Source organism: Girardinichthys multiradiatus, chromosome 4, assembly GCF_021462225.1.
Source record: "Girardinichthys multiradiatus isolate DD_20200921_A chromosome 4, DD_fGirMul_XY1, whole genome shotgun sequence".
NCBI classification, from domain to species: domain Eukaryota; kingdom Metazoa; phylum Chordata; class Actinopteri; order Cyprinodontiformes; family Goodeidae; genus Girardinichthys; species Girardinichthys multiradiatus.
In genome coordinates, this window is record NC_061797.1 from 37,800,222 (window position 1) to 37,816,081 (window position 15,860).

Genomic DNA, 15,860 nt, shown 5'->3' on the forward strand with positions numbered 1-15,860 from the left:
TGACATAAAGTTGTGGATAAACGTGACGTGTAATGAAAATGACTGATGGGCTCAATGTTTTTTTTTTTTAACAAAAATTTCAAAATTGAAGCATGCATTGGTAGTCAGTCCCCTTTACCCTGAGAAGTTATCTAATGAATAGACACCATGTGTGGGCAGCAGGTAAAAATACAACTCTTCTGTGAAGACCTTAGAGGTTTGTTAGAGAACAAACAGCATCATGAAGACCAAGGAACACAGATCTTTAAGCCAGCATTAGTTCTTAAAACAATATCCCAAGCTGTCACGGAACTCTGTTTAGTCCATTATTATAAAAATAAAAAAATATGGCAAAACTGAAAGCTACTGGCATACTCCCAAATGGACGGACCGAGCGATGATAACATTAATCAAAAAAGGAGCCAGGAGTCTCTTGGTAAATCTGGTGGAGCTGTAAAGATCCGCTGTTTAGTTATGCTTATTAGTTCTACATTCAAAAAATCTGACAAATATAGAAGAGTGGAAAAAAAGAAAGCCATTGTTGACAGAAAGACATAAAAAAAAAGTTTGCAGTATGCCACAAGCCACCTAGGGAACACAGCATGTGCAATAAGATGCTTTGGTCTAATGAGACCCAAAATATAACTTTTGAGTTCACATCCAAAAGTTATATTTTGCTATGTGAACTCTAACACTGAACTTCTCCTTGAGCAAACTATCCCCCATTGTGAAACATGGTGGTGCGAGCAGTATTCTGTCAGAATACATTTATTCAGCAGGGAAAAAGAAGCTCAGAATTGTTTGGAAGATGAACGAAGATAAATACTGGGAAATCCTGGTAGGAACCTGACTGAGGTTGCAGAGAACTTGAAATAGGGTGAATGTTCGCCTACAAGCAGGACAATGACGCAAAATGTCCAATCAAACCAAAGTTTATTTATTTTAGAATGGCCTAAACCTCAATCTAATTGAGAATTTTGACAAGGCTTAAAAATTGATGTTCGCAGATGCTCTCCATCCAATCTGACTGAGCTAAAGCCATTTTGGAAATAATGGGCATATATTTCAGTCTCTAGTTGTGCAAAGCTAGTAGAGGCATATCTCAGATGTACCTTTGAAGCACTTTAATGTAATTAAAAGGCATGCACCCTTGTCCTTCCAATTTACTATTATTCGCTACTTTGACAATACATTAATGCTTGTGCCCGAAACGTGATAAAATGTAAGCCAATAAACCAAACTCATGCCCCAGAATGATAGACATTCATTTGACTAACATGCAATTCGGAAGCTCTCATCTGTTGACAAACTGTGCAGCTGCTGGATGTCCCTGAGAAAGACAGATGCACCGAAGTGACCAGGAGAAACTCAGACTCGTCACGTGTTGTCTTCCTCCCCGAGTCCATCGCCGCACATCCCGAGACGGCGAATCACGGCATGCCGCGCCGTGCGAGCGCGCACCGAGTCCGGCGGTGCTTGGGATTGGGTGGAGGGAGGGAGTGGTGGCGGAGGACGGAGTCACGGGATTGGTAGAGTTCAGCGCCAAACTTGTTGACTCATAACTAGGCTGCTCTTCTCCGTCCATCTCGACGCGGAGCTGTCCGGGGCCAGTGGTGCTGAAACTGTCGAGCTTTCTGACGCCGCCTCCAGGAGTGATTGCACATCCCTCTGTTTCAGGTTCAAGCCTTTGCCAAAGTTACGCTCCTTTTTTTCACTTGCATGAAGACCCAAGACGTCTGATTTGAGCGCCGCTTGGAAGAAATCTCCCCACAACCCCGCCGCTCTCTCCAGGAGCGCACCGAGTCTTTAACGTCAGCCGCTTAAAGCCGAGTACTCCCAGGACCGCAGCCATGGCTTTCATGGTGAAACACGTGGTAGGAGGGCAGCTGAAGAACCTGACGGGAGGACTGACGGAGGAAAAACCCGAGGGAGAGAAATCAGAAGCCGCCGCGCAAGGAATGACTCAAGAGGAATTTGAACAATATCAGCAACAGTTAGAGGAGGAAAAGTAAGCCGCTGACTGAAATGTGTTTTGTGGAATTGCAATGAACATTGAGATAACTACTTTTTTTTAAACAAAAATATGTTAAATTCATGGCATGTTTGTGATTTTGTATGGGTAGAAAGCGGGGAGCGCTCAGTGCGCGGCGCGCATTTTTACGCATCTGTGCAATAATAAGAGGGCTCCTCACACAGCTGCTCCTATCGCCCGGAGGAGCTCTACATCTCTAAGCTCGGGCAAAATATAAAGCTCACGTTTAAATTTATTTATTTAACGGAATACATTTACTGTGCCAGGGGGGAAAGATGTTCCCGATTATTGTGCGTAAGAATGCATGAAAAATCAGACGAAAAAAATAAGCATAACTTACGTTAATTAGTCGGCCATCTCTGTGTGAATCATTGCTCTGAATGTTGTTTAGTCTCTTTGAATTTTTTTACAAAACTAAAAACCACTGATGAAGTCAGAAAATTCAAAAAATTCGTAAAAATACAATAAGTAGATCGTTGAAGTTGCCCCATGCAGCAGGTTACTACTGATTAGTGTAATGTTTCCCACAGAGCAGGACTCCACAACCCCCTATTAGATGAAGTGCTTGTTAAAGATGCTGCATGATGATTCACATCAGGTCAGATCTCCCATAAAAAGAAATATTCGAGTTTCCTGATTCTGGCTCCCTGCCGCCATCAACTAACACCTCTCTATGAACACTCGTCAAAACTGTCTTTTGGGACCATGTGCAGACATTTTAAAAGTGAGTGGGAGGTGAAGTCATTAACACTAAGCTGAGCCCACTGAGCTCCACAAGAGAGATGCCTGACACTATTCCATCAGGACGTGACCTTCAGTTGTAAAGAATTATTAGTCAGAAGGTGCTAAACATTAACATAGATCACCGAGAAGCCCATCATGCTCTGATTAAAACAGAATGAGGCATTTGAGTTGTGTATGGGCTACTCACACTGCCATGTGCATTTTATCACCCTCAGCAGCCAGGCTACAACAGTGACAACCTGGATCAACTGATGCCCTTGAGAGGTGGAAGACACAGAAGCTGCTCATTGGCTGCAAGTGGGCACTGCATGGCCTTTCTGTGTTTGGCACGTTAATCTGAACTGATCTCCAGATCACGCAGGGAAAAAAACATGAGTGCTCCATCTCAATAGACAATGACCTTCATTTTGACACAATGAGTGCAAGCATGCCTTATCTAGAGTTTCTTTGTATTTTGATGCTGCTGCTGATTTTATCCAAGCGTTCATATTTCAGCTTTCTAAACATCTATGGATTATTTTGTCCTAAGGACGTACTCAGTTTTCCATTGTTGCACAAAATGTTCTCATTTCGTTGTTGTCTTAGCGAGATGTTTGACCTCTAGCTGTTCAGGCAAGATTGATTCAGATTGTGTTGCTCTGTTGGCTCACAGTGTCTGTGGTTGAAAGCAAATTTACCAATTAACATTCTTGCGGTTGAAGGTGGCGGGAACACTTCCTGCCTGCCCCCTGCTGGAAGCAGCAAAAACTGATGTGACTAGAAGGTTCAATCCAATTTTAGTCCCTTAAACCTCATTATAATTTCTCGACCCATTTTAGGGTGTAGGGCTTCCCAGGTATTTCAACTGAGTAGGAGGAGGGCTGAGGGACATTACTTTGTAGCCCTTAAGGAAAGGAAATATTTCATGAAGATGCTTCTTACGTCTTACCTCCTTCCCATTTCCTGGAGTTGTCCCTTCACCTAGCCCTACCCGTCTGCCATATAATTCAGGTAGGGGTAAAAATATTCCACTGCTAATGGGAAACTTCAGTTTTCACTAAATCCCATTACATAAACACATGCAACATAATTTGCCAGTATGTGTCATTTAATCAGGTATTAATACTACAGCAAACATCAGCACGTATTCTTTGTTTGCTTCAGAAAAAGCAGAAATATAGTACCAAAATGATCCATGGGAAGAATAAATCTGCTTTAATGCATTTAAAATGTATTGATTTTTGATTATTTACTGCCAATATACCAACAAATAAATATATGGAATATAATTTTTCCAAACAGCTGACTTAAAGTATACTGATACTTGAAGAATGTTGTTGATTAGCCTGATTGCAGGTATACTTAAGTATGTTTTACACAAGTGTTATAGATTATATCGAAAGCGACGTATACTAACTGAAAAAGCTGAAAATGATCAGATACATTGTTTTCCACAAGGGTTTAGTAAAATATTTTAAATTTAAAAAACTATTTTTGCAGTTTTCAAATTTTGGAAATCAGACATCCCATTGGTACCATTAAAAATATGAAAAGGTAAATTTTTACTCTACATTTCTATTCTACTCTACCCTTTGTTTCCAAATGTGTGCCTGAAAAATCTTAGATTTCCAGGGGGCTCAAAAGCCTAATCCACAGAAACAAGTGTGAAGACCTACTCCGTGAAAACAGATGGCTGAGAGTTAAGAATGAGGGGAACAGCCATAGAAAGAGCCATAGAAAATAAGAGGTTTAAGCAGTGCTTGCAAATACACAGATGTAAATATTTTATGTAGTTAACATAATTCTGATAGGATTACATGACTTTTCTGCGTGAGATTTGCACGTTCTTCCTGAGCATGCGTAGGTTCTTTCTGGTTATTCCTGCACATTCCAAAAACATGCATGTTTTTGCAAGAATTTAGACCACTTTACTGGTGAAAGATGTATAAAATGTACATCGTAATGCAAGGGAGAGAAGGAAACATACCACCAGAAACAGCTGGAAATGAAGACAATACTGCTATAAGATGAAAAATTAGAGATGGTTTACTTCCACAACAGACTTCCTGAAGAGCTTTAAGCTAAGGTTTGCCATGTTAGGCACAGCCTACAGACACAACTGTCATTATCAATGCTTTGGATTGTAAATCATTTGACTAATTTGGACTATATATTTCATTAAATGAACCTGTTTGGGTTCCACAATGCATTTTATGATGGTAGTTTCTGCTCTTTTAAGTAAGACAACATTTTAGCAAAAGTACTGTTTTCACAAGACAGAGTTGGTCCACACCTGTCATATTGTGGGAATTTGGTACTGTTGTGCATGATAGGAGCTACTCTTGTTAGCAAAACATGTTAATAAATGTCTAAAGACAGTAAATTATTGATAATTATTAAAACATTTAGTTATTTAGGGCACCACCTGGCAATCAAGAAATAGTACCAATAATAGTATCAGTTTTCTGTTGGCCTGTATGCATCAATCTATACAGATAGGATGATTAGGGAAGGTTTAAATTCAGGCTTTTTAACTAGCCACTGTTACACCACACACATATGACAAATATCTTCTTTAAAAAGTGAAGTCAGTAAGTCAGAACAATGACTAAAATTAAAGGTATTAAGCTTAATTTAAGTCTACCATGTACTGTCCAATTTGCAAAATGTAATGATGTAATGATCTTGTAATAAGATGGCTGCTGTAACTAGTACAAAGAAATGGGTTACAAGATGGTGGATCTGATAGACTACATGTTGCATATTAGGCTACCGTTGTTTTTGGGTCCAGAGAGCGGGAAATGTGACCACGTTGGAAGGAAACAAACCCATAAAAGGTCCGAAATTCAAGATGAAAGTTCTGTTTACTTTGCACAATAATTTTTAGGCTCTGAAGCCACAACAATAGATTAATCCTAACTCTATAAGGCAGGAAGATAGACATCTCTCATGAGATCAGGAGCTGTATGAATAGACAGAATGCCACATGTGGATTCTCTCAGATACATATACAGAATATCTCCTGCTTGTTTTTCCACAACACCCCTGCTGAACCTTCTTGTGACTATTTATCTCATCACCCTCCATGACCCAAACCAGGTTGAATACTAAATACACCTTTTTCATGTTCAGAATAAGTGATAGTGGCTTTGATCAAAGAAGATATCCTTACTTATGCATCTTGGAGTAATTTCATGGGTTCTGATATGGAAAAAGCATAATGATAATTAGGAACCTTTTCTGTCCAGTTTTTGCTGCTATTTTCTTGAGTTTTAGTCTTCAGTGAACATTTTGCCTATAGACTGTATTTTTCTCCTTTTCTTGCAGACAAGAACGAGAAGCTGAATTTGCCCAGAAGAAAGCAGAGAGGGCCACAGTTAGAACCCATTTCCGGGAAAAGTACAGATTACCAAAGGTAATTTAAAGGATGTATGCACTTCAGCTTCTAACCTAAATCCCTTCTCAGACAAACAAATGGAACTAATATTGGCCTATTTTGTATTCATTTGTTTCTCCACCTTTAGAATGAGCTAGATGAGACCCAGATCCAGCAGGCAGGGGATGATGTGGTGCTACCTACAGAGCTGGCCAAGATGATCGCTGAGGACAACCAAGAGGAAGCTCACAAACAGTCCATGCTGGGCCAACTGTCCAACATCCAGAACGTGGACATCGATCAGTTGAAGGACAAAGCCCAGGCCACACTGGAAGACCTCAAAAAGCAGACGGAAAACTGCAGTCTCATGTGAAATGGGCAAAGCTGTTCCAGAAATCCGAGTTTTACTTGTGTAGATATTTATCAGAGGGAGAGTTGCTCTGGGTGTAGACATTTTCTCATTGCTTAAGTGGAATGTCAGTAGCAGAGTTGCATAATTGTAGTTTTATGGTACGCAAAATCAGACTGAAGCCTAAGAGATATTTGGCTTACTTTGCAACCAGTTAAAATCATTTTAGTCTTAAATATTTTGAATGTCGTTCACATTTTTACAAAAAATAAAAAATCTAAAAATCTAAAAATTTTCACTCTGAAAAAACTGAAACATAACCAGTGAGATCATTTCTGCAGGTTTGAGCAAGTTCTCCTCTTGGTAAATTAGCACAGTGTTTCAGATCCTTTATTCCCTATATTCCCCTCATTCTCCTCCGCTCTCTGTACCTCCCGTGGCCAGTGATAACACCATGCGATTCAGCAGCAGAGGCCGTAGCAGTGTGCATGTGTGCACTTCATTTCTTTCTTTTTTCTCTCGACAAGGGAATTTTAATGACAATTGTGTGTTTCTTCAATAAAGTCAGGAAAGAGTCAGGAAAGCTGAAATCAGCTGCTCACTTGGAACGAGAACACACACCCAAAAGGCTTTTGTCAGGGCAGGCCCAAGGTTGAACTGAGCCCTAAGCAGAATTTGATTTAGGAGCTCTTGCTCTTGCAGATAGACCATCACCCACCAGCCACTTCAGAACCACCTTTTCCCGTTTGCATTATTTATTAAACTGTAATTGTTAAAATTAAAAAGCATTTAATTTTGGATTTTGTTTCAATGTAACATGTATTAATTAATTTGTATTTCTTTCAAAACTGTTTTGGATATAATGAAGTGAATTCTGAGATAGCTCCGGGTCAGTTTGACCTTTGAAAGTTGGATACAAAATAAAGAAACAAAACTGCAAAAGTGCAAAATCATAAAGTAAAGAAATGACAAGCACCCCCTGTGATATATATTTTGCGAGAATTAAAGACTCTTAAGGGGGCCCTGCTGGCCTGGGGGCCCTAAACAGCCTTGGGTCGGCTTTGCTCACTGGCTCACGTTGTGTTGTGTTTGTTCAAGGTCAAATACAATCAAATAATCTAACGGACACCATTTATTTAAAGGGTAAGTTTCCAAGACATTTGTTTTTATTTTGCAGCATTTTTGTGTGCCTTGTTTGTCGAGGTTGTCTTATTTCAAGCTCCAAGAGATTTAATTCTTAAACGGTTAATTTTCTTTATTTTTATTTAGTTTTAATAAAACCTACAAACAATTATTCGCTTGTTTAGGTAGGCAGTGAAGACTTGCCGTGATGAATATTTCACATAAACATGTAACTGTGTGCAAAGTTGACCCAGCTTGCCTAACAATACCATTGCTATCTACTATATATATATATATATATATATATATATATATATATATATTGTGTGTGTGTGAATCTGTTTATATGCTGCTTTCTGCAAGCTGCTCAGATTGGTAAACAGGAAATGCTTTCAGACTTGTATGCCAAAGCCGTTGTTGATAAAACTCTGACCAACGCAAAGGAAATGGCATGAATACATTAGATCGTTTGGTGTGTGTGTGTGTGTGTGTGTGTGTGTGTGTGTGTGTGTGTGTGTGTGTGTGTGTGTGTGTGTGTAAATCCAGCTGAGTCTACATATAGATATTTATGTTCTATGTATAGGTATGTGCTGTTTGGCTCCAGCACGTTGATTTTCACCATTTCCAACAACTCGCTGGGTCTTGTAGTGTTGTCAACTGTCCCATGACTCTCGCCTCGTCCTCCATCTCATCTGCCGTCTCAGTTTTCCTGTTTCGTGCTGGTAGATGTTGTGTTGTTAAGCCAGTGTGTCGTGTTAAACAGCGTCTTCATAAAATGAAAAAATTGTCCATTCCTATAGCTGAGTGTTTGTTGTAACATAACAGAGCACTCAGTCAGTGTGGGCTTAAAGCGATGTTCTGCCTGTGATGTTAGGAGGGGGTTCTATGTTACATTGATGTAAAATACATTTTTCTCTGTGTAACCTAATTTTAGACTTTAACTTTCATGTCTGTATGGCAGGGTTTTTGTGTTTTATGTAAATGAAGCTGACTACATTGTGTGACTCCCCAAAATTAAATGGGAATTTTCTTTCTGCAGGTGCCACGCTGTTACCGAATGAAGGCCGAGGCAATACATTTTCAGTGCAATGGTTATTTTCTTGTGATAGAGTAATATTATATTACTAACATATTAATAATCTACAAGTTGCAATGATTTATTTTTGAATAAAGCTACTAGAATCTGCCATTTAAGATTATAACATGGTATCAATAGTTGGAAGCCAAGCCATAAATTACAAACTATTTGTTTTGTATAAGTGTGAGTCTTAAAAGTACTGACTCAATAATCCTAATGCACAAATATAAATTGTGTGCTGTTACCCCGTGGATCAGATTTTTCAGGAAATGGCTGCAACAACAGTCTCTTCTTGATCTTTGGCTGTTTCATTGTATGTCTGTAACTGTGAGAGTACTTCAGTGATGTTCTCTTTTGAGTTCTACCTGCAATAAACAAATTTTTATGATAATGTGGTTCATTTCAATTTGTCAAAGCATTTCCTTTGTAAAACTGCAGCAGCTTGAACACCAGAGACAAAAATACACTCATGAATACAGTTGAGCCACAGTGGAGGTGGCAGACAAGGTGGACAGATGTTACTCGCAGCTATTATTGAAGGATAAGCATCTTATAAAATAGCATTTAATATAAGTGACATATTAAATTCATTTTAAATATTCTAGTTTACGCAACAAATCACACAGGACGGTATGTACAAAGGTGTGTATTGCAAATCCAATTACATTTCAGCATTTCAGACAAAAGTCACACTGAGTCGAATGCAAAACAGTCCAGTTTGTTCCAAATAAAATGCAATTCTAAACAATTAGATCCCAGTCGATAAAAGTGTGTAATATATTAGTGAGTTGTTATTAAATGACAGAAAGTAAGCCAAAATTCAGTAAAAAAACTAATCCCAACCTCACTGCTTCCATAACAATAAAGGAAGTAATTAGCAGACATGAAGCGATCAAGTCCCTCTTTAAAAGCAGACTTCTATAGATTGTTGTCTTAAATCAATTAGTCATAAATCCTATCTTCTTACTCTAGTCTCTTGATTCTCTATTTAAAGACCCTTGCAACAGCCTTAATATCCATTTAACTTCTTTACTTTTTGTCACATTTCAAACACAAACTTCAGCATTTTTGGGGGGAATCATATGTGATATTCCTGAACAGAAACCTGGTAATTATAGAGAGGAAGGCCAATGATAACTGGTTTTCACAATGCTCTACAAATACATATCTGAAAACACGCATCGCCCCTCTGAGCCAATACTTTGTAGAACCATCTCTTGCTGCAGCTACAGCTGCATCTCTTCGGGGGTTTGTTTCTACAAGCTTTGTATTGCAATAGACTGAATCCTTTGCTCATTCTTCTCAACATGATAGTTCAAGCTCAGTTACATTGGACGGAGAGTACTTAGTGCCCTACTTTAAACTTTATCCCTGATATTTGGTATGCTCCTTTCTTTTCATGCTGCTGTTTGTTCACCAATGTTCTCTGACAATCTACTGAGGACTTCACAAAACAGCTGTGTTTATACTTAGATTATCCTTAAATTACACATAGGTGAACTCTGTTTACTAATTAGAGGACATTGGAAGGCAACTGGTTTGGCTGGGTTTTATTTAAAGGTATCACAGCAATGGGAGCTCAATGCAAATGCATGACACCTTTTATTTTTAGATTTTTAGCTGTCAGAAAGTTTGAAAGCCATATATACTTTTATCTCTACTTAACAATTAGGTGATACTTTGTGTTTCTCCAATAAACTGCATTGAAGCAAATAAATATGTTTATATACAAGGCGTATATGCATTTCCCCTTTCCCAAGGCACAAATGAATGCCATGGCCCTTTTGCGGTCATTTGTGTTTTGTGCCCCATCAGTCCTTCTACCAGTCACATGAGACAACAACAACAGTGGAGGGTGATGCTCTGGGCTTGTTTTGTTTTTAAACTGCAGGAGGTGGACACCATGTTATTAATATGTCAACATTGCAGATATCTATTGACTCCTAAAGTCCAGACTTCATACCTCGACAGCAATATGAGAATCATAAAAAACATTTACTTTTTCTAAAAGCTACAAAATTCTAATGTGTATTTAGAGTTTTCACGCATCTGTATTTTACTTTCCTTTAGTTAAATAAATGCAAATGTTGGGTAATATTTTATTGTTGCTGTCAATCGGACCTTTTCTCTGATAGAACATTTAATAGGATTTATGTCCCAAACAAAACCTTAATAATTGAAGGGATTCAGCTTATTTTTACCATGACTCTGTGGGCATCTAATTCATAAATACTGCACAAAACTAAAAGAAATATGCTTTCAACTTTATTTACTTTGATTTGGTATAATTTTTGGGAGATTTTACTGAAGTTTATGTTTCATATCAATTATAGGTGAAATGTAGCAAATCACTAAATTTGTGCATGTTTAAAAGTGCTAATAATTTATTCACTTGTTTGTTTATTTAATTGAAGTTATTTTACTCTTAGGCAAATTTCAGCCTTGGCATCCAACTGTTTTGGGGAGCTCATGCAAAACTGGCAAAAGCTACATGGGGGGGTAGACTTGGAGCAACTTTACCCCCTCAAAAAAAAGTTAGTTAGCATTTCAATGGCAGCAAAACCTGAGCTATTGCTGGTTTTCAAGTGTGGTGTGAAAGGGAATAGCTGTAAAATATATTGATGCTGAAACCCTCCCTATTGATAGGCTGCAGTGCGTGAACAATCTTCAGGCTGGAACACACTGGGCCGCTGCATGGCCAATCTGACACAATTAGGGTGAAACGGGCCAGAAAATACCATTCTCCCCTATTCTCCTCTCTCAATCGGGGCTTAAAACTGAGCAGAATGACAGAGAGGGAGGGGTATAGAGACAATTAGCGAGGAGCTCTAAGAAAAAGCAGCCATTCCTGCTTTGGTGATAGCCAGTTAGAAAAGTTGCAGATGTGACCTTTCTGTAATGGAATGCATTTTGCAAGCTCCCCTCCTGGCTGCCACTTTAACTTGTGTTTTGCAAGAGGAAGCCAAGGAGGGAGACCACACAGATCCTTGTTTTCCTGCAAGAAAAATTATAACCAGTTTTCATCCATCCTGTCACACCATATACAGAGCCTGGTAAAAAAATATTACACTGCTTTGGACCCCACAAGCTCTCAGAGGCTCCCAAAAATGCTTTAATTTTAACACAGAAGGTTTCAGCAAAAATAAATTAAAAGATTAGAAATTGTTTAATTGAAGAGTTAAAGGAATTGACAAGTTTACTTTATAAAAGTGTAAAGACTAATCTTGGTTGCTTAATTGTTTTCAGTTTGTTCACAAATACATCTCAGCAAATAATAACCAATTAGCCATGATTCCCAGTTAAAGTTCAGCTAGTTAAACTTGGCCCCCTGTCCCAGATTCCACAAAATCTGGACTGAAATGCTGTTACTGGTGTTGATATTCTCATGAAGAGGGGCTCCAAATCAAATTTTGCTCAAGGCCCTATACAACCTTGGGCCAGCCTTGTTTTAACCATAAGCTTTAAAGTTTTTCATTGAACTTTTATGAAATAGACCGACATAAATCTGTGTATTATTGTGTACTGGAAGGAAAATGATACATGTTTTTTTTTTTGTTTTACAAACAAAAATCAAAACAGTATGACAGGCATTTGTTTTCAGCACTCCCTGAACAAATACTTTGTAGACCCACCTTGAACGGAAGAACACTTGCCAAGTCTGTTGGGGGTATGTCTCCAACAGCTTTGCTCATCCAGAGATTGAAATGCATGTCCATTCTTCCATGCAAAATAGCTACAGCTCAGTTAGACTGGATGCCCAAACCTTTACTCTTACAATATATTCTGAACTGGATTTAGGTTTGGACTTTGAATGGGTCATTTTAACATATGAATCTGTTTTAATATAAATAATACTATTGTAACTTTGATAGTTTATTTCAGGTTGTTGTCCTCATCGCCAGTCTCAAGTCATCCCTCGCCTCTAGGGATGTTTTTACACCTGAGGTGTTTAGTTTGTTTAAAACAAACTCTGTTTCCCTTTTAAACAACTGTACCGAGACCGCTCTAGAGAAGTTCATTTGTGGGGTGAACATTATCCGACATCGATCCAACACAGCTACCAGGTAAACGCTGCAAGCTTCAGCTTCAGCCGAATGCCTTCCCATAGCCATGTATGCGTTGCATTGTGGGATGCAGTAGAATAAACAAAGGTCGCATGCCTTTAAAGTATAAACCCCAAAGAAACCTCCTAAGCGTCTTTTCAAAGTCCAGTTGGTATACTTCCAAGATAGTTTTGCTACAAACAGTAAAAAAATCGAACAAAAGGATTAAATTCTCCATGTTTCCAACAAGCTCGGAACGCTGAATTCCTCCTCGAACACATCTGTTCAATAAAGAGACTGAACGTTCTTGCGTAGTTTGTCGTGACAAGCTTTGGTTCACTTGGAATTTTCTGTGGGTGAAAAATTAACCACCAGAAAACAGTTAAAAAGTTCAACAACAGATTTGGACCAAAGTAAACAAACTATAGGTGAGAAAACATCTTAACAGGTTAACTTCCCTTATTGCTCTTTATTTAGCTCCATCTATCTTCCCAGTAACTCTGATGAGGTTTCCTGTCCCTGCTAAAGAAAAGTATCACCACAGTTGGATGCTGACACCACCATACAACAATGTACAATTTAAATTTTCCTTTGCACCAAACAACTTGTAAGTGGGACAGAAAATGTAACTTGACTCCCATCTAACCAGCACCTCCTCCTACATGTTTGCTGTATCCCCTGCAGGGTTTGTGGCAAACTACAAATGAGACATCTTATGTTTTTCTTTAAAAATTTATCCTTGTTGCCATTATTTTACAAAGGCCAGATATTTGTATTGCACAACTAATAATTGTCCTGTCAAAAGACTCTCCCAACTGAGCTGTTAATATTGCAGCTCCTCCAGATTACTATTGATCTCTCCTGATGTTCCAGATCATTGCCCAGCCTCTTAGTTCAGGAGGACCACCATGATTTGGTAGATTTGCTGTTGTGGTATATGCTTTCCATTTTCAGATGATGAATCTAATATTTGTCCAAGATGTTTTCAAAGTTTGGGATATTATTCTATAATTTAAATATTCTTTAAACTTCTCCTCAGTTTTGTCCCTGATCTGGTACAGTGTGAGTACAGTACAGTCTTCAAGAAACCCAACATCAGAGGATTAAATTACTACAGGACTGTTGCTCTGACGTCTGTGGTCATGAAATCCTTTGAGCAACTGGTGTTGAAGCACCTGAAGGACATCACAGGCCCCCTGCAGTTTGCCTGCCGGGCAAACAGGTTGACAGATGATGGAATCAACCTGGGACTACACCTGTTTGTGGACTTCAGCTCAGCCTTCAACACTATCAGCTAAGACATCCCCTACCAGAAGCTCATCCAGCTCAAAATCTCAGCCTCTACCTGTCAGTGGATCACCAGCTTCCTGAAGGACTGACAGCTGCAGGTGAGGCTGGGGAGCATCTTCTCCCGTACAAGAACCATCAGCAACGGTGCCCCCCAAGGGTGTGTTCTCCCCCCAGTCCTCTTCTCCCTCTAAACAAATGATTGCACCTCAGCGGACCCGTCTGTGAAACTGCCCCTGTTATTTGACTGATCCAGAACAATGATACAGACAGGAGGTGGATCAGTTGGTACACTGGTGTGGTCAGAACCAACTGGAACTTAACCCACTCAAGACAGTGGACATGATGGTGGACTTTCGGAGAATACCACCCCCACACACACAGTTTATAGGAACAAAATTTCTCAAACCCTGAGATGGTCCTCACACACAGACAACGTCCGGAAGAAGGCCCAGCAGAAGACTGTACTTCTTTGCCCTCTTTCCTGTCTGCCTACCTGAGGACCGTAACTTTGGATAGCTCTCAGACTGCAGTTCGGAGAATCCTGCTTTGGATAGGGCACACTTCCAGAGATGACTGTTTCTGCGCTCTATATCTTTTTTTTTTTCTCTTTTTCTCTACTGTTGAAAAAAATTTCAACTAAAGGCCTCTAGTGCTGCAAAAAAGATAAATAAAAAAAAGAAGTACAACCTTCCACAAGAGCTGTGGGTCATCTTCTACACTGCCAAAATTCAGTCTGTCCTGTCTTTGTCCATCTCAGTGTGGTTTGGCTCATCCACAAAACAGGACAGGTCCATGTGAGGGACCGTGCCGGTCAAGCATGACGACACAGTAATAATTTTCAAAGAACATGGGTTTTATTTCCCCAAAATAACAAAATTCAAATAACGGTTACAGGGCCCTTAAAATAGGTCCAATAAAGAAGCTAAACTCAAGACAAAAAAATCAGGGTTAAACATAACAAAACCTCAAACTAACTGCTCAAACAAACAAACTGACCTCCTACACAACAAACAAAGGGGACCTAAATACTGGCTGATCAGACCAGACTAACACACTGAGGAAGAGGGAAGGAAAATGTCTACAGAAATTTAACTAACAAAAATAACTAAACACAGTTAGCTTAAAAATTTACTTGAATGACTAATAACTAAACAAAATAAGCAAATCACAAAAACAAAGAGAACTTATGCAAAAATTAGAATAAAGACTCCATGGTCTTCCCCCATGGTGGAACTCCAGATGGTTTCACCCAATCAGTCAATCTGGAATTGGAGTGTGCCAGCCAGAGTCCATTGCTTCTGTTCAAGGTACTCCACCACAGCACCAGCAAAGAAAACACAAAAAATGTTACATATTTGACAAAATTAAATATACAACAGTTAACCAAATGTGCGCGCTACAATTAGAACTAATGTATTTCAATATTGTCAAATGAAAATATAAACAGAAACCCATGTATTTTTGCTGGAGTGAATGTGTATATAAAAACTCAAAATGAAAAATTGTTTGTGTGTGGGGTTACCGACTGTGTGGCTGCAGGTGTGGCCATCACAGTCCAGCTGCAACAAATAATCAGGTCTGCAGAAAGATTAATCAGAGCTGACCTTCCCTCTATCCAGGACTTATACAGGCCTAGGGACAGGAAAAGGGCAGCTAAAATGTCCGCACACAAACTGTTTAGGCTTTTCCCTTCAGGTCAGAGCTACAGAGTGTCAGTCAGTCATTTTGTACCACTTTTTCCATAGTGGGTTGTGGGGAAGCTGGTACCTATCTCCAGTAGTCTATGGGCGAGAGGCAGGGTACACCCTGGACAGGTCGCCAGTCCGTCTCAGGGCAACACAGAGACATACAGGACAAACAACCATGCA

The 15,860-nt window shown here is 39.3% G+C and overlaps 1 protein-coding gene across 1 annotated transcript; it reads left to right on the forward strand.

Annotated features, from left to right (window-relative positions):
* Positions 1–1,045: 1,045 nt before the first annotated feature.
* Positions 1,046–9,050, forward strand: cplx3b (complexin 3b). The gene is made up of 3 exons (XM_047362284.1): positions 1,046–1,987; positions 6,062–6,149; positions 6,259–9,050. The coding sequence occupies exons 1-3, from the start codon at positions 1,830–1,832 to the stop codon at positions 6,481–6,483; spliced, it is 471 nt and encodes a 156-aa protein (XP_047218240.1). The 5' UTR covers positions 1,046–1,829; the 3' UTR covers positions 6,484–9,050.
* The last annotated feature ends 6,810 nt before the right edge of the window (positions 9,051–15,860 follow it).